The sequence below is a fragment of the Nannobrachium achirus genome (assembly GCF_963921795.1).
Source record: "Nannobrachium achirus genome assembly, chromosome: 24".
NCBI classification, from domain to species: Eukaryota; Metazoa; Chordata; class Actinopteri; order Myctophiformes; family Myctophidae; genus Nannobrachium; species Nannobrachium achirus.
Genome location: NC_137831.1, coordinates 618,887 through 644,954, shown reverse-complemented (window position 1 = coordinate 644,954; position 26,068 = coordinate 618,887). Strand labels below are relative to the sequence as shown.

The following is a 26,068-nucleotide window of genomic DNA, read 5'->3' as shown; positions in this document are numbered from 1 at the left end:
CTATTCAGAAACACCCCTACTTAGAAACATCCCTATTCAGAAATACCCCCACTGAGGTTAGGGTTTAGGTTAGGTTTAGGTGACACCTCCATTTAGAATAGAAGTAAATCTTCAGAATAGCAATGTTTCTGAATATAGATGTGTAACCAGCCTATGTTTGATAGTAAATGCATGGTGGCCCTCTGGTTTGAGTGTGAAAATCACCCCTGGCCTGTACACCTAAATGCCCTCAGCACTATGATGGCAGTTTGGCCCAGCAGACAATCTGACAAAAGCTAGTCTCAAATAGAATAATTATGGGATGGTGGTAGATTAGCTGGGTTAGCTAGTCCTCCTACAATAGCTCACATAATACATCTGGTTAGCACTCAATACAGATTCATTACATTATACAAAACATAGCAAAATGACTCAAATACAACAAAATACCAAAACATACCCAGTCAATACAGTATATTCCAGGCTCCCACTGGATACCCAGTCCACCTCATGTTTCCAGGTCTGCTACAAACACTCAAAATGACTTCAGGCCAAACCAGTAGGCCCCATCCTCACCATACCCTTAAAGGGCCAGCGCTACAGAACACAGATGCATAGGCTGCCAATGGTTGCTGTTGCAACTCTAGATTCAACATTTGTAAAAATAATCTAGAGTTGCAATTTGTGACTTTTAATGTATTTGTGCATCAATGACAGCAATGGACATTTGGATGTTTGTGCTCTGTTGCTGCAGTTACAGTATATAATATAATATGTTTACATATCATCATAAACAACATGAAAAGCCTCAGGCAGCAGCTATAGGTCCACATCACTGATTTAACAGACCATACTGTAGGTTGTCCATACTCCATATCACTGATTTAACAGACCATACTGTAGGTTGTCCATACTCCACATCACTGATTTAACAGACCATACTGTAGGTTGTCCATACTCCACATCACTGATTTAACAGACCCCCTGGGGGGTCCTCAGAGTTACTACAGGGGGTCCTCCAAATCTTCCACTCCTTTTTATATTAACAACTTGTGACCATATTCTGAGAACTGTAGCCAAAAATACAGATCTACAAGCTCACATCGCCTTGTGCTGCGAGGCATTGTGAGCTTGCAGATCGTCTATTTTCGACTGAGGTTTGGTGTAGAGGGGAAAAGAGCAGACTAAGTACAGAGTAAAAGGTCAAGTTTATTAGGTAATGACGGCTCAAATGGTTAAATATCTGAAAACACAAAATACACTGATGATTGTGCTGTCAAACAATGAAACTATTATGGAATCTCTGAACAGGTGTTGGGGGTCCCTGCTTCATCTCTCTCTCAACTAAGGGGTCCCTGCTTCATCTCTCTCTCAACTAAAGGTTCCTTGGCCTGAAAACGTTGAAGACCCCTGGACAATAGGTTGGGTCTATATCACTGATTCAACAGACTACAGAGACTCTACATGTTGGTGTCTACAGGATGTGTAGATCTGCTACATATTTGAGAGACACACAGTGGACAAAGAGGTTTCAACCTACAGCTTTAGTTTCAGTTTACAGGAAAACAGACCCAATTTGAGGTTTGAAACAATTTCAACTTAATCTAATGATCAGTCAATAGGACCACTTATACAAAGATAAGGTTGAAATGGTGAAGTAGGCTACGCCCCTTTAACTCTAAGAGCCTTATTTGGAGGAGGCTGTGAGAATTTGAGAGTCCAGCACAATATTGATGAAAGTATTGTACTTACAGAGGTCAGTCATACGAATGAACAATAAGTACAAACGTGCCTTACAGTAAGCCTTACAGTAAGCCTTACAGTAAACCAGGTAAACACTTACCTTACAGTAAGCCTTACAGTAAGCCTTACAGTAAGCCTTATAGTAAGCCTTACAGTAAGCCTTACAGTAGCCTTACAGTAAGCCAGGTAAACACTAGCCTTACAGTAAGCCTTACAGTAAGCCTTATAGTAAGCCTTACAGTAAGCCTTACAGTAAGCCTTACAGTAAGCCTTACAGTAAGCCAGGTAAACACTAACCTTACAGTAAGCCTTACAGTAAGCCTTACAGTAAGCCTTATAGTAAGCCTTACAGTAAGCCTTACAGTAAGCCAGGTAAACACTAGCCTTACAGTAAGCCAGGTAAACACTAGCCTTACAGTAAGCCTTACAGTAAGCCTTACAGTAAGCCAGGTAAACACTAGCCTTACAGTAAGCCTTACAGTAAGCCTTACAGTAAGCCAGGTAAACACTAGCCTTACAGTAAGCCTTACAGTAAGCCTTACAGTAAGCCAGGTAAACACTAGCCTTACAGTAAGCCTTACAGTAAGCCAGGTAAACACTAGCCTTACAGTAAGCCTTACAGTAAGCCTTACAGTAAGCCTTACAGTAAGCCAGGTAAACACTAACCTTACAGTAAGCCTTACAGTAAGCCTTACAGTAAGCCAGGTAAACACTAGCCTTACAGTAAGCCTTACAGTAAGCCTTACAGTAAGCCTTACAGTAAGCCAGGTAAACACTAGCCTTACAGTAAGCCTTACAGTAAGCCAGGTAAACACTAGCCTTACAGTAAGCCTTACAGTAAGCCTTATAGTAAGCCAGGTAAACACTCACCTTACAGTGAGCCTTACAGTAAGCCTTACAGTAAGCCTTATAGTAAGCCAGGTAAACACTAACCTTACAGTAAGCCTTACAGTAAGCCTTACAGTAAGCCTTACAGTAAGCCTTACAGTAAGCCATGTAAACACTAACCTTACAGTAAGCCTTACAGTAAGCCTTACAGTAAGCCAGGTAAACACTAGCCTTACAGTAAGCCTTACAGTAAGCCAGGTAAACACAATCTGACATGTTAAGAGTTTCTTTCTGTCCAGAAATCTGAGCAGACATGTTTTGTTTGGTAAGTGTTGAACTTTGGATCCTCGTAGGCAACGCCTTAATGTCTATAGCTGACCTGTTGTGATATCACAACATCCACACGACTCATGACATCACATTGTTGACCCATATTTGGCAATGTCCATATATGGACACTCCCATATGATGCCCTGTTAGGGGAACCACAGTTCTATGACCATATATGGAGATCCCTGATGTCATCAATACTATGCCCATATCTGGGAATGCCAACACATATTGTGTCAGTCTAACCAGTGTGGCTGCCGCGACACCAGTCACACCTTGTCCCTTGTCCATATATGGAGATCCCTGATGTCATCAATATTAAGCCCATAGCTTGGAGTGTCCATATAAGGACATTATTGTGTGTGTCTCACGTGGTTTATAAAATAAGACATCTATGATGTCAGACGTCAGTCATATCCAATGAAATACAACTAATTATTATACATGACCAATGAGATCCAACCTGGTTATTATACATGACCAATGAGATCCAACCTAGTTATTATATTATGAGTAACCATGGCGACCTGATGTCATCCTCACAAAGAGACTGTCTCTGCTCACACAGACACACTGAGGAGGAGGGGAAGAACCCAACATAGAGAGGTTCAGTCAAGGTGTTGTGGAGGGGATGAACCCAGCATAGAGAGGTTCAGAAGGTGTTGTGGAGGGGATGGAACCAGCATAGAGAGGTTCAGAAGGTGTTGTGGAGGGGATGGAACCAGCATAGAGAGGTTCAGTCAATGTGTTGTGGAGGAGGATGAACCCAGCATAGAGAGGTTCAGTCAATGTGTTGTGGAGGAGGATGAACCCAGCATAGAGAGGTTCAGTCAATGTGTTGTGGAGGAGGATGAACCCAGCATAGAGAGGTTCAGTCAATGTGTTGTGGAGGAGGATGAACCCAGCATAGAGAGGTTCAGTCAATGTGTTGTGGAGGGGATGGAACCAGCATAGAGAGGTTCAGTCAATGTGTTGTGGAGGAGGATGAACCCAGCATAGAGAGGTTCAGTCAATGTGTTGTGGAGGAGGATGAACCCAGAGAGGTTCAGTCAATGTGTTGTGGAGGAGGATGAACCCAGCATAGAGAGGTTCAGTCAATGTGTTGTGGAGGAGGATGAACCCAGCATAGAGAGGTTCAGTCAATGTGTTGTGGAGGGGGATGAACCCAGCATAGAGAGGTTCAGTCAATGTGTTGTGGAGGAGGATGAACCCAGCATAGAGAGGTTCAGTCAATGTGTTGTGGAGGAGGATGAACCCAGCATAGAGAGGTTCAGTCAATGTGTTGTGGAGGGGATGGAACCAGCATAGAGAGGTTCAGTCAATGTGTTGTGGAGGAGGATGAACCCAGCATAGAGAGGTTCAGTCAATGTGTTGTGGAGGGGGATGAACCCAGCATAGAGAGGTTCAGTCAATGTGTTGTGGAAGGTGTACAATCAAAGCCTTGGCCTTAAGTTGTCCTTGGAAACTTCTAGACGTTCTGTTTGATCACAAGACCAGATTCCTGACTGTCAAGACTCCTTGTTTTCCTCAGAATATGAAGACACACAGTTGGTTCTGTTCACTCAGACCTGCTCTGGTTGTTGGGATGTCTCTTCTCTTTGTGTTACACAACAAATCAGAAACACCTCTGTTCAGAAACCCCTCTATTCAGAAACACCTCTATTCAGAAGATTGACTTCCATTATTCTAAATAGAGGTGTCACTTAACCTAAACCCTAACCCTAACCTCCGTGGGGGTGTTTCTGAATAGAGGGCTGCACATGTCCGGGTTGATATATTGATCATGGTGGATATATTGATCAAGGTGGATATATTGATCATGGTGGATATATTGATCATGTACATGTCCGGGTTGATATATTGATGACGCCTGCATTTGACCAAAGCTCAGAGAGTGAAAGTGGAAACTCAAGCACTGTTTCATTCAAACTTTCCTAAATCCTAGTTTAGATCAGACTTATAGATCCAACCAGTAGTTTAGATCAGACTTATAGATCCAACCAGTAGTTTAGATCAGACTTATAGATCCAACCAGTAGTTTAGATCAGACTCATAGATCCAACCAGTAGTTTAGATCAGACTTATATATCCAACCAGTAGTTTAGATCAGACTTATAGATCCAACCAGTGTGCATTGTGATTGGTTCAACATCCACAACGAAACACATCCTCACAAAGAAGCCAAAAACACATTTATTTATTTATTTGTTTGTCTTTTTAATAAAGATTTGAATTACTGATGAAATAAACATGGAAATGCTAGTTAACACATTTAAGCTGTATTTAACACCTTTATATTGTAGTTACTTTATGCCTTGCTGTTTGTATTCTGTGCTGCTTTTACATACTGAGTTAGGAGACATTAGTGTATACGACATGACTGCACCCTCTGCTGGATAAAGTGTGCAGTGCACCCAGTGCCTCCCAAAGCTTTTAGTTCCATGAAGTTCTGTTTTTATTTTATTTTTGGAAATCTTTCAAAAAAATAAGAATTAAATTAAACAAAACGTTAGAATGATAATAATGATAATGAAAAGACCCAGAAACGTGTCCCCACCCATAGTATGGGAAACACTGGTTGTAATGTAGGCCTACTGTAGTTTCTTTACTGTGTAATTAATGTGTGTTTTTATATAGGATTTAGTGTGTGTGTGTGTGTGTGTGTGTGTGTGTGTGTGTGTGTGTGTGTGTGTGTGTGTGTTATGTCTTCCTTCACTGTGTCCACCAATAGACCACGCCCACAGAGGCCAGTAGACCAATCAGAGAGCTGGTGGCTGAGGAGGGGGCGGAGTTACACAGGTCAGAGTTGCAGCACTTGAAGGTGAAACTGGAGACCTGAAAATAAAATAAAAACATAAAATTATACTTCAAATATTACACATGGCCGTCCCTTTGAGATATGGGAACAGTGTTGCTATAGAAACACATGACCGTCCCTTTGAGATATGGGAACAGTGTTGCTATAGAAACACATGACCGTCCCTTTGAGATATGGGAACAGTGTTGCTATAGAAACACATGACGGTTCCTTTGAGATATGGGAACAGTGTTGCTATAGAAACACATGGCCGTCCCTTTGAGATATGGGAACAGTGTTGCTATAGAAACACATGGCCGTCCCTTTGAGATATGGGAACAGTGTTGCTATAGAAACACATGACCGTCCCTTTGAGATATGGGAACAGTGTTGCTATAGAAACACTTGACCGTCCCTTTGAGATATGGGAACAGTGTTGCTATAGAAACACATGGCCGTCCCTTTGAGATATGGGAACACTGTTGCTATAGAAACACATGACCGTCCCTTTGAGATATGGGAACAGTGTTGCTAAGAAGGGTTTATTTTTGGAGGGTCCCCAGATGATTAACTTTGTTTACTCTCTCTCAACAGTAAACAAACCAACATAAAGTTTAAGTGTATAGAAGGTATCTGCACAATTTAAGGTCTTTTTAATACCTCTAAAATGACAAATTAAACATTGGCCAAATTGTCAAATATTAGAGATAGAAATTGTGAAAAATAACAGATCTACAAGCTCACAACGGGGCAGGGTGGGGGGTCCCCAGTTAAAATGTGATTATTTGGGGTATTTTGGCTTAAATGGTAATAATTATTCATCAATAGGGTTTTTTAAACATTCTAGTTTGTAGTTGATGTTAAATAATAGGCTGTACAGCTGTAGCGACCACCCTAAATATAGAGAAGCTAAATTAAATGAAATAGAAATAATAAAACACAAGTAGGTGGGGTTGACGATAGGGCCTTTCTGTGTGGAGTTTGCATGTTCTCCCCGTGTCTCCTAGGGTTGATACCCTCACAAAAACATGCAGTAATCCCGGTCTCTATACTGCCTCCCCCTGGCCAGCCGGGGCGCCTGATGGAGGGGAAAGGAACTGGTTGGAATAACGTGTTCCTACATCCAACCGGAGAAAGTCCACCCTGTCAGGTGAAAAGAAGTGTCTTGGACTCCTCATGCATAGAAGGAAGCATGAGGTCAGTGCGTTGCTCTGCCCAGGTTGGCAGAGGGAGAGCAGAGCCCAGGATTACATTAATTGACACTGGATGAAAAAAGGGTTACAAAACCGTGGTGGGATAATAAATAAATAAATAAAACACAGAATAAAACACTAGACTTACGTGAGGGAACATCTGAGACAGATAATAAATAAATAAATAAAACACAGAATAAAACACTAGACTTACGTGAGGAAACATCTGAGACAGATAATAAATAAAGAAATAAAACACAGAATAAAACACTAGACTTACGTGAGGAAACATCTGAGACAGATAATAAATAAAGAAATAAAACACAGAATAAAACACTAGACTTACGTGAGGAAACATCTGAGACAGATAATAAATAAATAAATAAAACACAGAATAAAACACTAGACTTACGTGAGGAAACATCTGAGACAGATAATAAATAAAGAAATAAAACACAGAATAAAACACTAGACTTACGTGAGGAAACATCTGAGACAGATAATAAATAAAGAAATAAAACACAGAATAAAACACTAGACTTACGTGAGGAAACATCTGAGACAGATAATAAATAAAGAAATAAAACACAGAATAAAACACTAGACTTACGTGAGGAAACATCTGAGACAGATAATAAATAAAGAAATAAAACACAGAATAAAACACTAGACTTACGTGAGGAAACATCTGAGACAGATAATAAATAAAGAAATAAAACACAGAATAAAACACTAGACTTACGTGAGGAAACATCTGAGACAGATAATAAATAAAGAAATAAAACACAGAATAAAACACTAGACTTACGTGAGGAAACATCTGAGACAGATAATAAATAAATAAATAAAACAGAATAAAACACTAGACTTACGTGAGGAAACATCTGAGACAGATAATAAATAAAGAAATAAAACACAGAATAAAACACTAGACTTACGTGAGGAAACATCTGAGACAGATAATAAATAAAGAAATAAAACACAGAATAAAACACTAGACTTACGTGAGGGAACATCTGAGACAGATAATAAATAAAGAAATAAAACACAGAATAAAACACTAGACTTACGTGAGGAAACATCTGAGACAGATAATAAATAAAGAAATAAAACACAGAATAAAACACTAGACTTACGTGAGGAAACATCTGAGACAGATAATAAATAAAGAAATAAAACACAGAATAAAACACTAGACTTACGTGAGGAAACATCTGAGACAGATAATAAATAAAGAAATAAAACACAGAATAAAACACTAGACTTACGAGAGGAAACATCTGAGACAGATAATAAATAAAGAAATAAAACACAGAATAAAACACTAGACTTACGTGAGGGAACATCTGAGACAGATAATAAATAAAGAAATAAAACACAGAATAAAACACTAGACTTACGTGAGGGAACATCTGAGACAGATAATAAATAAAGAAATAAAACACAGAATAAAACACTAGACTTACGTGAGGGAACATCTGAGACAGATAATAAATAAAGAAATAAAACACAGAATAAAACACTAGACTTACGTGAGGAAACATCTGAGACAGATAATAAATAAAGAAATAAAACACAGAATAAAACACTAGACTTACGTGAGGAAACATCTGAGACAGATAATAAATAAAGAAATAAAACACAGAATAAAACACTAGACTTACGTGAGGAAACATCTGAGACAGATAATAAATAAAGAAATAAAACACAGAATAAAACACTAGACTTACGTGAGGAAACATCTGAGACAGATAATAAATAAATAAATAAAACACAGAATAAAACACTAGACTTACGTGAGGAAACATCTGAGACAGATAATAAATAAATAAATAAAACACAGAATAAAACACTAGACTTACGTGAGGAAACATCTGAGACAGATAATAAATAAATAAATAAAACACAGAATAAAACACTAGACTTACGTGAGGAAACATCTGAGACAGATAATAAATAAAGAAATAAAACACAGAATAAAACACTAGACTTACGTGAGGAAACATCTGAGACAGATAATAAATAAAGAAATAAAACACAGAATAAAACACTAGACTTACGTGAGGAAACATCTGAGACAGATAATAAATAAATAAATAAAACACAGAATAAAACACTAGACTTACGTGAGGAAACATCTGAGACAGATAATAAATAAATAAATAAAACACAGAATAAAACACTAGACTTACGTGAGGAAACATCTGAGACAGATAATAAATAAATAAATAAAACACAGAATAAAACACTAGACTTACGTGAGGAAACATCTGAGACAGATAATAAATAAATAAATAAAACACAGAATAAAACACTAGACTTACGTGAGGAAACATCTGAGACAGATAATAAATAAATAAATAAAACACAGAATAAAACACTAGACTTACGTGAGGAAACATCTGAGACAGATAATACATAAATAAATAAAACACAGAATAAAACACTAGACTTACGTGAGGGAACATCTGAGACAGATAATAAATAAATAAATAAAACACAGAATAAAACACTAGACTTACGTGAGGAAACATCTGAGACAGATAATAAATAAATAAATAAAACACAGAATAAAACACTAGACTTACGTGAGGAAACATCTGAGACAGATAATAAATAAATAAATAAAACACAGAATAAAACACTAGACTTACGTGAGGAAACATCTGAGACAGATAATAAATAAAGAAATAAAACACAGAATAAAACACTAGACTTACGTGAGGAAACATCTGAGACAGTCGACTGTACTCACAGTCTGAATACTTCAGACACTGACGGAACGTCTGACCTCCTGGAAGATACATAACAACATATTATAACATTATGACCTGGAAGATACATAACAATATATTATAATATTATGAAGGTCCTGGAAGATACATAACAATATATTATAATAGTATGACCTGGAAGATACATAATAATATATTATAACATTATGACCTGGAAGATACATAACAATATATTATAATATTATGAAGGTCCTGAAAGATACATAACAATATATTATAACATTATGACCTGAAAGATACATAACAATATATTATACTATTATGAAGGACCTGAAAGATACATAACAATATATTATAACATTATGACCTGGAAGATACATAACAATATATTATAACATTATGACCTGGAAGATACATAACAATATATTATAATATTATGACCTGGAAGATACATAATAATATATTATAACATTATGAAGGTCTGACCACCTGGAAGATACATTAACAATATAATATAACATTATGAAGGTCCTGGAAGATACATAATAATATATTATAACATTATGAAGGTCCTGGAAGATACATAATAATATATTATAACATTATGAAGGTCCTGGAAGATACATAATAATATATTATAACATTATGAAGGTCCTGGAAGATACATAACAATATATTATAACATTATGAAGGTCCTGAAAGATACATAACAATATATTATAACATTATGACCTGAAAGATACATAACAATATATTATAACATTATGACCTGAAAGATACATAACAATATATTATAATATTATGACCTGGAAGATACATAATAATATATTATAACATTATGAAGGTCCTGAAAGATACATAACAATATATTATAACATTATGACCTGAAAGATACATAACAATATATTATAATATTATGACCTGGAAGATACATAATAATATATTATAACATTATGAAGGTCCTGGAAGATACATAACAATATATTATAATAGTATGACCTGGAAGATAGATAATAATATATTATAACATTATGACCTGAAAGATACAAAATAATATATTATAACATTAGAACGTCACCTGGAAGATATATATAAACATTATAAGCACACATTTATTATCTAATGAAAACAATATTAAAAAAGTCCATAGCTGAATATCAACAGAAGGCTGTTATCTTTCAAATGGATCGTCACAGTTGGACAAGGAATATCTTCTGACACTAGGAGACCCACGGCCGGTGTAAAATACAGGTAACCACTGGCCTCTCAGCTGGTGTAAAATACAGGTAACCACTGGCCTCTCAGCTGGTGTAAAATACAGGTAACCACTGGCCTCTCAGCTGGTGTAAAATACAGGTAACCACTGGCCTCTCAGCCGGTGTAAAATACAGGTAACCACTGTCCTCTCAGCTGGTGTAAAATACAGGTAACCACTGGCCTCTCAGCCGGTGTAAAATACAGGTAACCACTGGCCTCTCAGCTGGTGTAAAATACAGGTAACCACTGGCCTCTCAGCCGGTGTAAAATACAGGTAACCACTGTCCTCTCAGCTGGTGTAAAATACAGGTAACCACTGGCCTCTCAGCTGGTGTAAAATACAGGTAACCACATGAAGCCCTGCGTGGCTTATTGCTTTTTCTAAAATGGTTACAATATGGCAACATGAAACATCACAGACATGTACCAATTAAAACTGTTCTATTTCACTAATAATTCACTATAAGGTCTGCTCTGCAACAAAGTAGTTCCCGTCCCGGCTGCAGAAACAACACACCTGTTACTTGCAATCAAGTTCTCTAGTCTGGCTTCACAACACTGTGGAAAGAAATAACACCTGGGTTTAACTGATTAAAGGTGTGGGTTATAGTCTCACATACCACAGCAACCAGCCAATCAGAATCAAGGAATGGAACTAGCCATTTTAGAATAAGCTGTAAGCAATAGGACAGCACAAGGTAATGCATCAAGGCCACGTTCAGACATTCGACACACAAGCCTCTAGCTCGCCCTTACGGGAGGAAGGGGGAAGGGAACCGTCCAATGCATTCCCTATGGAAGTCTCATGGATGCCTCTGAGGCTTGCTAGAGGGTTAGGGTTAGCTAACCCTAACCCTCTAAGCCAAGAGGCTTGCTAGAGGCAGACAGGCAGACAGACAGACAGACAGACAGACAGACAGACAGACAGACAGACAGACAGACAGACAGAGGTCTTACCTCTCTGGTACAGAGTGAGACAGGCGTCATCATAGCTGCATTCTTTCTGTTTAGAACAGCTTCCAGTGTAATCCTTACAGCTGAAACACCTGATGGAGGAGCCTGGGACACAGGGAGGTACAGAGGGTGTTAGAGGGGCAGGGGGGGGCTGGCATCTCTGAAAGGGCCTTTTGGTGAAAATACCGAAAATAGCAGCCCTCCAAGCTCACGACGCGCCGCACTGCGATGTGTTGTAACTGGTGAGCGTGGAGGTCGGCTATTTTCGGTGCTTGATACCACACTAAATCAAGTGAATACCAGAGATGTGGCATAACGGCATGGATTTCTACACAGAGAGGGCAATTCTTTCAACATAAGATGCTGCATTCAAGTTCAGGAGAGTTTGAACAAGGCAATTCTCTTGAATGCTGCCTTCAGGTATGGCATGGAAAGAGGGGGCATTTGCATTTCTTTCTCCATAGTAAAAACTGCATTCATGGTCTGGAGAGGGCACTTTTTACAGACGGGTAAAAGTAGTCTGGCGGGGCCCGACGTCATCTGCGTTCACTCACTCATTCCTTCCCCAGTATAACGTCTGGCCTTCCGGGGATTGGCAGCGAGTATACTGATTATTCTCTATCGGGGCCAATCAGTGACTGCTTCCGCACAACAAACGTAGTCTTCCTGACAACAAGTGAAAAGCTTTCCCTGATTGGTCCATGTGTAGACGGTGACGTAGATGCATGCTGCAGCATTTTCAAAACAACAATGGCTGCCCTCGCGATGCAACAAGTGTAACAGTTAACACTCTAACAATAAAACAAGCAATAAGTGCAGTTATTTCAGAGTTGGAATCAATTACAACAATTAAAAAGGAACACAGGGGATGCGCTAGCGGAGTTCATCGGCCGAAAAGACGTGGTTGTTTGCCGTTCTTCCGACTGGCTGAGAGATGTTTTGCTACGCTGATTGGTTAGAGGAGTCTGTCTGTCAAGGCAAGTACTCCCGCCCACTTTTCAAGCTGCCAATAGGCTGAAGGCCAGACGTTATACTGGGGAAGGAATGAGTGAGTGAACGCAGTATGACGTCAGTATGATGTCAGTATGACATCAGTATGACGTCAGGCCCCGCCAAGCTAGGGTAAAAGTACATAATATGAACAAACTGTTGTCCTTACAGTGAGGGGTGGGCATGTGGCATAGCGGGCATAGAGTATGCCCACTGGGCATACAGCATGCCCAGTGGGCAGACTGTACAAGTGGGCCTATTAATACCAGTGTTGATTTTGTCGACTAAAACTATCACGAAAAATGTGTGTCGACTGCGTTTTTTTCACTGATGAAAACTAAATAAAAACGAAATAAAAACGTATATAAAAAAGCATATTTCCACCGCAAATAGTTGGCATTTTCCATCTCAGACAAGGCAGAGCCCTGAGCCTGAATAGACTGAATACAGGAGACCCCAGCAGCAAAGATAGAGAAAGGCCTCTATCTTTGGTGCTGGGCTCTTTTTACAAGCGAGCCCACACTGTTTCGTAGGAACAATATCTCTAGTTAGCTACATATCTGACTAGTTATGATATTTATCTGGCCTCCATCGGACCCTCACTGATTAATCCAGGACGTCCGTTTTCATGGGCAGGATTTATGTTGGTTGAAATCAGGTGATATTCTAGACCAGATCTGACTGGTCATGGTCCCAATGGAGACGTCTCTGATTGGTCCAGGTCCTGACCGTGGAGCGTCTCTGATTGGTCCAGGTCCTGACCGTGGAGACGTCACTGATTGGTCCTGACCGTGTGTGCACTCATTCATAAGATATATATATACAGTATATATTTCTTTTTTTTTTTCATAAAAGAAAGATATTCAGTAGTATTCATGATGCTATAAAGGTGTGTTTCATTGATAAAACAAACGTACCCAGTCCCATCAGAGCACAGAGCAGCAGCAAGCACAAACCCAGGGAGCACTTCATTTTCACCTCAACACAGCACAGGAGCACACACTGGAGAGAGAGAGAGAGAGAGAGAGAGAGAGAGAGAGAGAGAGAGAGAGAGAGACACACACAGAGAGAGAGAGAGAGAGAGAGAGAGAGAGAGAGAAAGAATCATTAAATAAATAATCATTAATATTAATATTCTGGGGTGAAACATTATCCCCAAAAAATGTCTGATCTCCAAACCAAACCTGATCCAAGAACAGTAGTCATTTAAAGGCATTTTAAAGTTAGGGCTTGTTTTGTAGATCAGGGGTTTTCAAACGTTTTAATCTCAGGTCACCCCATAAATATTGTTTTAATCTGAGGCACCCCTACATTATAATTTTCACTCCCAGCACCTTATATTTATAGCATATCGTCGTTGTCGGGTGGAAACCTTGTATGTCCAAAACCGTTTGTTTTGTATTTATCATCTAAATGGTAAATGGTGCATTTATATAGCGCTTTTATCCAAGGCGCTTTACATAGATTGTGCATTACATTCACCCATTCACACACACATTCATACACCGTTGGCGGAGGAAACCATGCAAGGCACCAACCTGCTCACCAGGAGCAATGTGGGGTTCAGAGTCTTGCCCAAGGACCCTTCGACATTAACTCAGGGGGAGCCCGGATTCGAACTGGACGATATTTCAGGGACAACGTCGAGATAACAGCCATTTTGGTTAGAACTGACTGAAAATAACTTTGTACTTCAAGTTTAAAATTATACTGAATATTTTTGTGGCCAAATAAATTCCAAATATTATCAAATGATCTCACGGCCCCCCTGGACTGCCGTCACGGCACCCCAGGGTGCCCCGTCACCCCAGGGTGCCCCGTCACCCACTTTGAAAACCCCTGCTGTAGACCATTTAAATTAACCATTTAGAATCATTGAAAACACCTTGTTTCTACCGACTGATATGTCCTTCTAATACGAGACGGGACACGTTTTATTTCTTCATTTCCCCTAAAAAATATAAATGAAAAAAGGAATAGAAACAAAGAAAACAAAACAAAACAAAACAAGTCCCCCTCACGTATCAGAAGGATAATATCAGTCACCAGAACCAGATGGTTAAAATGGATTACAACAGGTTTGTATAGGAAGTGTCTGATGAAATGAATGTCAAATATCTAAAAACTGAATCAAGCAACTTAAAAAAGTATAGTAGAGTAGAGCAGTGTTTCTCAACCTTTTTTCTGCATGGTCACACTTTTCATGTCCCAAGAATCCATGGTCACACCAACATAATACGGAGGTGTAAATATCGTCACTGTCGGGAAGAAACCTTGTATCTCCAAGTTTCAAATTTGTATGTTTCTTCGCAAAGCAAAGCCCTGCTTCATCATAAAAGGCTGTCGCACAACAGTAGTGAAAACAGCAGATCTACAAGCACACAACGCCTCGCGGTGCGAGGCGTTGTGTGCTTGTAGATCTGCTGTTTTAAATGATAAATACAATACTGGCTTATCAAGCAGTTTCAAGGGGCACACTTGACCCTTCTCAGGGGCACACCAAAGGTCCCCAGGACCAGTGTTTGAGAAACACTGGTGTAGACGATAAAACGACCCCAAACATGTTTGAGAGTTAAATTAACAGGCCACCATAGTTTGAGAACCACTTCTATATTACAGAACGATAGAAAGAAATAAAAGTGTTTAGAAGGCCTTTTGAAGTGAATCTGCCTGAGGTTTTAATAATGTTGTTGATGAATCAGATCAATGCTTCTCAAAGTGGGGCCGGGGTATTGGGGGACCCCCCCCACCTGTGGACCCTCTGTGGCCCCCCAGGGGACCCCCTGTGGCCCCCCAGGGGGTCCCCAGCAACAATCACAATCATCTTAACCACTTCATCCATTTTGGCTTTTTAAAAGAAACAAATGCAGATGTTAAAGCTCACAGCGCGTTGTTGCTAGCTTGAGCATCCGCCCTTTTTTTTTTTATTTCTTTGAAGAATCTTGAGAATGATAATGTTCTCTTCAGGGTAGGGGTGTAACGATATGGTAACTGTATCCAAATATCGTTTTTAACTTAAAAAAACGAAGTATATCAAAATGAAAACAGCTAAAATCTAATCGTATTGTTTTATTTTGTATAGTAATCGAATCAGCAGCGCAAATAATCGATTGTATCGATACTACCTACTTGTGCATTGTATTTAGCATTTTAAAGAAGAAAAAATTAAAAGGAGGAGTTTAATTACTTTTCCTTTCCATAAAACTACACTGGTCTATTGATAAATGTGTGTAATCTCTGGGTTCATGTCAAGGTGCAGGTTTGTCAATATACAATGTCCATGTATTTGGCAGATAATCAGTGTTTACTTATTTATATCCATAATAATACATGTTTCCCTTAAAAACCTGCACTATCCACACACTGTAACAAATTGCTGTAAATATAGGCTGGATTTTCAACAGTATCTGTACTGTTTTTTTTTCACAAAATTGTAAAATACTGTTTAATTGTTGTCCCTTTCCTGTTAAGTAACTGTGTATGCTGTCATTAAACTAACAGGAGTAGAAATGGTAATTTAGCAGTACAATACTGTTAAAATAGTCAACCCTTTCCAGTAAATTAACAGTTTATGCTGTTATTTTCACCTGTGCAAAGCATGCTGGGACAGCATGCAAGGGACAGCATGCAAAGCATGCTGGGTAAAGCATTTCCTGGGAGCTTTGGGAGCAAATGTGGGACCGGACCACATTTTTTTGCTTTTGGGAGCAAAAAATGCTAAATGTGTCAAATCCACGTGTCTGCCTAGGCAAGCTGACTGACTAACAAAATAACAAGTGCCCTTTGTTGTCAATGGTTTGCTTTCTTTGGGATTGTTCAAGTTTTAGCATGGTACCATGCTCGTTGTCTCTGTATCATTCCATTGGTAACATAATGAGAACCATGTAGAGTCAACGTTAGATGAAAATACTGTATGCTGTTAAATTTCCATGAACCCACCGTTAATTTACAGTCATATACTGTAAACTGAAAAAAACAGTATTCTTACTGTAAATTAATTACAGCATAATGTACTGTAAAATAACAGTGATTTACAGGCGTCTGTGCTGCCAGTAAGTTACTGTAATTTTAAGGTGGACATTTTTTACAGTGCACCTTTCACACAAATTTAATGTCTTTAAAAATAGTTACTATATCGATTTTGAATCATTGAATCGAATCGAATCGTATCGCCATGAATGAACCAATATCGTCCATGTATCGTATCGTCAACCATGTATCGAATCGCAATTAAAATGTATTGTTTAATATATATATATATATATATATATATATATATTTTTTTTTTTCTTCTTTTTTTTTGGGGGGGTCGTTGAAAGGGAAGCTTTAGAGAAGCATTAACACTAAAACACCTGGAACGCGCCCGAGTCACGTTAGATTTGAACCACTTTAACCATTATTTTATGCCATAACCATTGAAAAATAGCAGATCTACAAGCTCACAGCGCGGCACCGAGTGCCGCGCTGCATTGAAAAAACTTGAAAATGTGTGCAAGTCTTTGAATATCTTTCACCCCATCTTTGACCCGACTTCTAAATCCTTCCTCTAAATCAGTGGTTCTCAAACCGTTTCTTGTCAAAACTGCAGGTATTTGGCCACGGACCCCCATCTCAAAATATGTTGTTCCAGGGACCCCCATCTCAAAATATGTTGTTCCATGGACCCCCATCTCAAAATATGTTGTTCCAGGGACCCCCCAGAAGCAAATATTTGAGTTACAAATGTTCGCTTTTAAATAGATATATTCAAAGACTTGCAAAAAAAAATATAGATTTTTCAAAAATAGCAGATCTACAAGCTCGCAGTGCGGCACTCGGTGCCGCGCTGTGAGCTTGTATATCTGCTATGTTTCACTGGTTAAAGCATTCAATAATTCTAGGCCTAAATGGGTTAAAGAGAGCGTTAATTAAAGTTAAAGTTAAAGGGCGTTAAATAAAAGAGAGCGTTACTCACCAGACAGAGAGCAGCGTTGATGTGATCTGTAGCGCCGTGAGACTGGACTGATGACCACCCAGTCACTGAGCCTCACACCCAGTGTGTGTGTGTGTGTGTGTGTGTGTGTGTGTGTGTGTGTGTGTGTGTGTGTGTGTGTGTGTGTGTGTGTGTGTGTGTGTGTGTGTGTGTGTGAGACACAAAGAGCTGTCTGTGCTCAGGGTGGTGCAGGGATTCAGAGTTGAAGAGAGGAGACCCTGCAGTGAAAGCTGTCCAGACAAAGGAAAGAAACATGAAGTACATTTGTTCAAGTACTTGCTTTTACTGCACTTTCCATCTTCAGTACTTTAAAGCAGTACTTTTCAGGCCAAGGACCCCCTTAGTTGAGAGAGAGATGAAGCAGGGACCCCTTAGCTGGGAGAGAGATGAAGCAGGGACCCCTTAGCTGAGAGAGAGATGAAGCAGGGACCCCTTAGCTGTGAGAGAGATGAAGCAGGGACCCCTTAGTTGAGAGAGAGATGAAGCAGGGACCCCTTAGCTGAGAGAGAGATGAAGCAGGGACCCCTTAGTTGAGAGAGAGATGAAGCAGGGACCCCTTAGTTGAGAGAGAGATGAAGCAGGGACCCCTTAGTTGAGAGAGAGATGAAGCAGGGACCCCTTAGCTGAGAGAGAGAGATGAAGCAGGGACCCCACAACCTGTTCATAGATTTCATATAGTTTCATTGTTTGAGAGCACAATCATCAGTGTATTTTGGATTCATGTCAATTTGTGTTTTCAGATATTTAACCACTTGAACCGTCAATACTTAATAAACTTGACCTTTCACTCTGTACTTAGTCATTTTCTTTTCTCTAATTACATAAACACATTATCTAAAATATGAATCCTTGTTGTAAAAAAACAAAGTTGTCCTTAACTCCCAATACATCTCAAGAGGCGCAGGGGTTTTCAAAGTGGGTGACGGGGCACCCTGGGGTGACGGGGCACCCTGGGGTGACGGGGCACCCTGGGGTGACGGGGCTACCTGGGGTGATGGGGCTACCTGGGGTGACGGGGCTACCTGGGGTGACGGGGCTACCTGGGGTGACGGGGCACCCTGGGGTGATGGGGCACCCTGGGGTGATGGGGCTACCTGGGGTGACGGGGCTACCTGGGGTGACGGGGCTACCTGGGGTGACGGGGCACCCTGGGGTGACGGGGCTACCTGGGGTGACGGGGCACCCTGGGGTGACGGGGCTACCTGGGGTGACGGGGCTACCTGGGGTGACGGGGCACCCTGGGGTGACGGGGATACCTGGGGTGACGGGGCACCCTGGGGTGACGGGGCTACCTGGGGTGACGGGGCACCCTGGGGTGACGGGGCTACCTGGGGTGACGGGGCACCCTGGGGTGACGGGGCTACCTGGGGTGACGGGGCTACCTGGGGTGACGGGGCACCCTGGGGTGACGGGGCTACCTGGGGTGACGGGGCACCCTGGGGTGACGGGGCTACCTGGGGTGACGGGGCACCCTGGGGTGACGTGACGGCAGTCCAGGGGTGCCGCGAGATCATTTGATATTTGGAAAAACATGTAGTATCATTTTTAAACTTGAAGTACAGTACAGTATTTAAGGTCAGTTCTAACCAAAATGGCTGTTATCTCAACGTTTTCCTCGCAACATAACCACTAGAATATCGTCACTGTCGGGCAGAAACCTTGTATCTCCAAGTTTCAAATGTGTACGTCTTTTGGTAAAGCAAAGCCCTGCTTCATCATACAAGACTGTCGCACAAAACTAGTGAAAACAGCCGATCTACATCGGCTGTTTTCACTAGTTTTGTACATTTTATAGATGATAAATACAAAACAAACGGTTTTGGACATACAAGGTTTCCACCCGACAACGACGATATGCTATAAATATAAGGTGCTGGGAGTGAAAATTATAATGTAGGGGTGCCTCGGATTAAAACATAATATTTATGGGGTGACCTGAGACAAAAAAGTTTGGGAACCCCTGATCTATATTTTTGTGTGACTATTGTCATGCTATGAATCTCAGTATGTGTGCCTAAATTGTAAATTGTTAATAATGTAGATCATTTGTTTTGTTTCATTTGATTGATCTCAATCCCTAAATCACTTCTAGGCTCATTTGGGGTCTATTAGGCACAAATGCCCCTGTTGTCCAGTTTCCCCAGCAGAACCCAGCAGCTCTCATAGCATAGAGTGGAGCCCAGGGGCGTAGCCATGGGTGGGCCTGACTAGGCCTAGGCCCACCCATTTCGTTTTTGTGCCCACCCAAAAAAAATAAAATATATATATATATTTTTTTTTTATTTTTTTTTATTATATATATTATATTTTTTCATAGCATATTAAGTCATTTTGATGATAGTCACATCCTTACAACAACTAAAATAACATAACATCATCATGTGGATGCTAGTGATATACAGTATAATATATAATGTGCACCAAGCGTCCTTCCCTGCTCGCAGCCAAGCATGTCTAGACTAGTGTGTCATGTAATTCTAATTTAGTCCATTTACTTCCTGTAAGTAGACTTAAAAATAAAACCAATCGCTTATATCATCATATTACGGCAGGGTCTTATTTTGAAATCCACCGTTACAGGAAATGCTTAAGCGTGTTGGGCTACTTGTCAAGAGTTGTTGCCATAGAGTTGTTGCAGCCTACACGATGTATACAGGATTCACGTGGATTATACTGACACAAGCTTTTGACTAATCTAAAGTTCATATTCATGATATGAAAACCATGCTCCTGGGACTTAAAACAATACACAGCGTTTGAAAGCAGCAATATAGGTGAGTGAGACTGGTTAATTACGTTCTGCTGGCTTGGCTGTTTTTGTTGTGGGAGAGGGAGAAGTGTCAGAGCTACAGAGCTCTGATAAAAAGTTGACGGTGCAATTAAACATTTCGGTCTTTTCTCTTCATATTTTGTCTTGCACCAGTGACTAGGCTACTGGGTCAGTCTGCAATATCTCTCTGTGATACATTAGCGTTGTGCTCCGTGTGTATAGTCTTATACTAACAGGAGTGTTGTCAATTAAAATAAGCATCTCATGCCGTCATGTTACCGGCTTCTTCTCTAATATGCCATTCTGTTTTTGCACGGCTGGAATGACCCGCGCATCACTAGTGGACGCCACGCATGAATTGATTATTTAATCATGCAAACCCGACCCAAATCGCACCAGAAGACCCGATCCGACCCGAAAAACATGGATTTTTTTCAGGCCCACCCAGTTGGGCTCAGGCCCAGTCGCCGGTTCGATTCTGTCTATGCCACTGGTGGAGCCTGTAAGCCTATCACATTTACACTGTTTGTTGTGGTCAAAAGTGTTTTTATTTTTCATGAATGTGGTACTAGTCTTCATTACAAACACATCCATGTCATCGTTGTCACACACAAGCCCTCACATTCTGCTAAACAGATGTTATGCTTTTATGTGTTTTACCAAGTCCCGGAAAAGATGCCCTGTGATTGGCCAGTACAGTAACTTTGATTGGCAGTTGTGCCGAATGCTCACCCCAAAACATGATTTATGAGATTTTGAACTTGAACCTTGAACCTTCAATGACGTTTATTTATTACACTGGTACAACTGCAACTAGAAGCAGTGCTCTTCAGAGCACAGGTCTCCACCAGGCCAGGTGTCCTGGTGGTGCTACTGTATTCACGATATTCCTGGCCCCGCCTCCGGCTTCCTGTTCATATCCTGAAAGAAAATAAAAAACATCATTTGGTTTCCTGTGTCCTTGCATTAAAGTGTCAGTAGAGGCGCTCTGGGCTCTGAATGAACCGGTGTTGCCATGTCTGCTTATAATAAGCAATTGGTGTCGTTGTTTATTGGGCTTACTTTCTAATATTTTTTAAACCAGTGGTTCCCAAATCTTTTCATATCAAGGACCCCAGATTAACAGATTTGTCCACAGTCGCAGACCCCCATCTGAAAATATGTGGTGCCAGGGACCGCCACACAGATTTGTGTTGTTAAAATGTTTCAAAAATATTCAAATTATTTTAGTTTTTTCTTTCCTCTATATTTTCAAAATAGCAAATATACAAGCTCACAATGTGTCACAATGTGACACATTGTGAGCTTGCTGATCTGCTATTTTCAAATGTAAATGTAAAGTAGTAAAACTGAACCTAGTTAATTCTATTGGGCTTATTATTCATAGACCTGGCCGCTTGTCTCTGGCAATATCTGGCAACAGACAATTCCCTGTCACTTCCTTGGGATCTCTTGTTCTTCGACTTGGGAGGAAGTGAAAAGATGTTTAAAAATGCTCCAGCGCCCTCTGTAAAAGGAAAATGGCAGCCTCCATAGAATGGCCAGGAATATCGTGAATAATAGGCCAGTGTAAAAAGGGTGGCATATGTTCTTCACCTTAGACCTTTCATGGCAATCGGACACTGCATGCATGATTTGAAGCATTGTGTTCCAAAAATGTATTTGGCTAAAGTCTACCTGCTGGTGGCGCTATAACAGGCCAATGTGAAAAAGGTAGCATTTGTTCCTTGACATAGTGGGAATGTGTGGCAAATTTCACACTAATCGCAAGCTGCGTTGATGATTTGAGGCATTTTGTTCAAAAACAGAGCAATCCTGCAAATTTTGGCCAATATTAGCCAATTAGGATGGAAAATGAAATATCAGACGGATCGGACTTGATCACATGACTATAGAGATACTGTGTACCGATTTGCATGATTTTTGGAGAAAATCTCAAGGAATAATAGGAAAAATTGTGTTTTACATAAGTCAGCCTCCTGGTGGCGCTATAAAAGGCTGATGTGAAAAATGCAGGGAAATGGTTTTTCCTTGGCCTATAGGGAGTGCGCTTACAAAGTTTGAAACTGATCGGTGGAGTTATAGGTAAAACCACAAATCGGCCTTTTATAGCGCCACCATGAGGCTGATTTCAAAAATTTAAAGTGGCATTTCTTCCTCGACCTAGTGGGAACGTGTGTGCGCGATTTCATGATATTGCACTTTGCGTTTGGGATTTGAGGCATTTTGTTCAAAACGGCTCAATCCTACAAACTTTGGAAGACAATCTTAGCCAATCAGGATGGAATATGCAAAATCGGACAGATCTGTGTCAATCACATGACTGTCGAGATACTGTCTACCGATTTGTAGGATTTTTGTAGTGCACAGAAATGTGTTTTGCGAACATTGGCCACTAGGTGGCGCTAGAAAAGGCCCATTTGAAAAATTTAGGGCAGAGGTTCTAGATTGGCATCCAGGGAATGTGTGTGCTCACTTTGGCAGCGACCGGGCCAACGGCAACTGAGATTAGGTGCACACAAACTGCGAGGACGCACAGATGCACGGACGCACGCACGCACGGACACACGGACGGACGAAGGGGAAAACATACTCTCCCCCATGCCTTCGGCTGGTGGAGACAATGACGTTTAAGACACAGTGACAGTGTTAAATAAGAAAAGAAGGAGCTGTACTAGTGGTCTTGAGTGGAGTGGTCACTAGTGGTCACTAGTGGTCACTAGTGGTTACTAGTGGGGACATCATTAGAGGGGTCACTATAGAGGCCACGTCAGGCCACCAGATGTCATCGGGTCCTAGTGTCCGCGGATGACCTTGGATGAGGAGAGGAGAGGGGAACGGAGGAGGGGAGGAACAACAAAGAGCTTCTGTCCCGTCAAACAAAAGAGATCAGCGGAGATCTCTGAACAGAACACCACCACGTCACTGTGTCACTGTCACTCTGTCTGTCCGTCACTCTGTCACTGTCACACTTTCACTCTGTCACTGGGTGTCCCCATGTGACCCCACTCACAAAGACATGGCTGTCTGTCAGTTTGTGAGAGTGTGTCTGTCAGTTTGTGCCTAAATCAGGGGTCTTCAACGTTTTCAGCCCAAGGACCCCTTAGTTGAGAGAGAGATGAAGCAGGGACCCCTTAGTTGAGAGAGAGATGAAGCAGGGACCCCTTAGTTGAGAGAGATGAAGCAGGGACCCCTTAGTTGAGAGAGAGAGAGAGATGAAGCAGGGACCCCTTAGTTGAGAGAGAGATGAAGCAGGGACCCCTTAGTTGAGAGAGAGATGAAGCAGGGACCCCTTAGTTGAGAGAGAGATGAAGCAGGGACCCCTTAGTTGAGAGAGAGATGAAGCAGGGACCCCTTAGTTGAGAGAGAGATGAAGCAGGGACCCCCACAACCTGTTCATAGATTCCATATAGTGTCATTGTTTGACAGCACAATCATCAGTGTATTTTGGATTCATGTCAATTTGTGTTTTCAGATATTTAACCACTTGAACCGTCAATACTTAATAAACTTGACCTTTCACTCTGTACTTAGTCTGCTCTTTTTCCCCTCTACGCCGAACCTCTTTGCCAAAAATAGCAGATATACAAGCTCACAACGCCTCGCAGCGTGAGGCGTTGTGAGCTTGTATATCTGCTATCTTTGGCTAAAGTTATCAGAATATGGATGCTAGGGCTCAAGTGGTTAATATAAAAAAGGAGAAAAAAGTTTCTATCACACAAAGATTTGGAGGACCCCCTGTAGTAACTCTGAGGACCCCCTAGGGATCCCGGACCCCCTGTTGAAGTCCCCTGGCCTAAATCAGTGGTTCTCAACCTTTTCAGGCCGCGACCCCCAAATAATCATATTTTAACTGGGGACCCCCACCCCCACCCACCCTGACGAACACTAAGAGTTGAGGCATTACATTTTGTATAAGACGGTTCTATTGTGAAAATAGCAGATCTACATGCTCACAGTGCCTCGCAACTCAAGGTGTTGTGAGCATGTAGATCTGCTATTTTCATTAAGTTAATCATCTGGGGACCCCCCAAAATAATTTGGGGACCCCCCCCTGACCCACAGGTTGAGAACCGCTGGCCTAAATCAGTTGATTTTGACAGCAAATAAATGTTGTGCGTTAGGACATTAACAACTTGTGATTTTTGCAAGTCGACTCGACTCAGTAAAAAGTTGAGTTGAAGTCGACTTTATCGTTTGATGACGTCATCACATCACACACGACCCCCCAGTTATTGTGGGAGGTCCCCAGATGGCTTTTATAGACCGTGGCTTTTATAGACCGTTTTGAATAGTAATACTTATATACTTATACTTATTGGAGATGTTCTGTCTGGGTGTTTGCTTTTGCGGTCGTTTTGACTTTGTTTATTGTCGATACCTTTTTAAATTGACCTGTTTTAATATTTACTTATCCCGTTTCTTACTTACATTTCCTTAACTATGTTGAGATATGTTGCTACCCTGCTTCAGTTCAAGCCTACATGACCAGTGAGTATTTAAATTAAAACATCAACACAATAAACAGAACTTAAAAAACTAAAAAGTCACGATCACAGACATCCCAAGTTGGAGATAAGCATTTCCAGGAGGTCTCAAATGCACGTGCGCGCATTTGAGAAAAAATGCTTTTTTTCTCCTCTGGATTTTACTCATTTGTCTGCGGTTAAAAGTGGTTAAAACTGTTAAAAACGATTCTGCACGGCGGCGGAACCATTTTATGCTTAATATAATCGGGTTAATTTATAGCATGATGTATTTCTTACCTATTTGGGAGAGAGTTCTGTCACTTTCAGTGAGACACAGGCTGCCGTGAGTCGCACAGGCTGACGCAGCTTGTCCAGCGAAAAAGAATTAATATTAAGAAAGAGCTCACAAAACCTGTTTACTTTTACGAGCAGATAATATCCTTCTTCCTTCGCGCGTGAGTCTGTCAGAGAATCCAGTCTCTGCATCTGAGACCAGTGGTTGGTCACTTTTAGACGCCCACATCTCCCACAGCGAATCGGAATGAATTCATTTGCCAGATTGACAGTTCGACGACGAAGGAGAACACATCGCGGGTTGCTGTTCCGGTCTAGACCGGATCCAGCAGAGACATTTGCGTGAGCGGACGGGATTTCCGGGAGGTTCAGTGCCCGTCGCGGGTGTCCGGGAGGAGACGCTGATTTCCAGGAGACTTGGGATGTCTGCGATCTGTCTGATCTTCTACGAGGACATTTCACAATAAAAGTAGAATAATTTTAAAGACGGTGAAATCAAAAACATGTTTTTCACACTTTTAGAGCATATCTGTAGTGATAATATGGCCATACCTAACACTAGATGCCAAAGAAAATTGAAAATAAACAATTTTTGTGTATATTTATATCAAAGGTCCCTAAATAGGCCATTCTTAATTACTTCCTGTGAACAGAAATTCAAAAAGTGATGACAAAGACAGGTCCACTTGCATATAAATGAACCTTTGATTACATTCACCTGTTTGTTTCCCATTGCTGGCTCCCATTACTCAGATTT

General features: G+C 40.8%; 1 protein-coding gene across 1 annotated transcript; it reads right to left on the bottom strand.

Moving 5' to 3' along the window:
- Window positions 1-5,592: 5,592 nt before the first annotated feature.
- cd59a (CD59 molecule (CD59 blood group) a) lies at window positions 5,593-13,778 on the bottom strand (the record flags this gene model as incomplete). The annotated part of the gene is made up of 4 exons (XM_080754920.1): window positions 5,593-5,715; window positions 9,591-9,664; window positions 11,820-11,921; window positions 13,724-13,778. 4 exons carry the CDS (start codon window positions 13,776-13,778, stop codon window positions 5,593-5,595), a joined length of 354 nt encoding a protein of 117 aa, XP_080611046.1.
- Window positions 13,779-26,068: the final 12,290 nt, after the last annotated feature.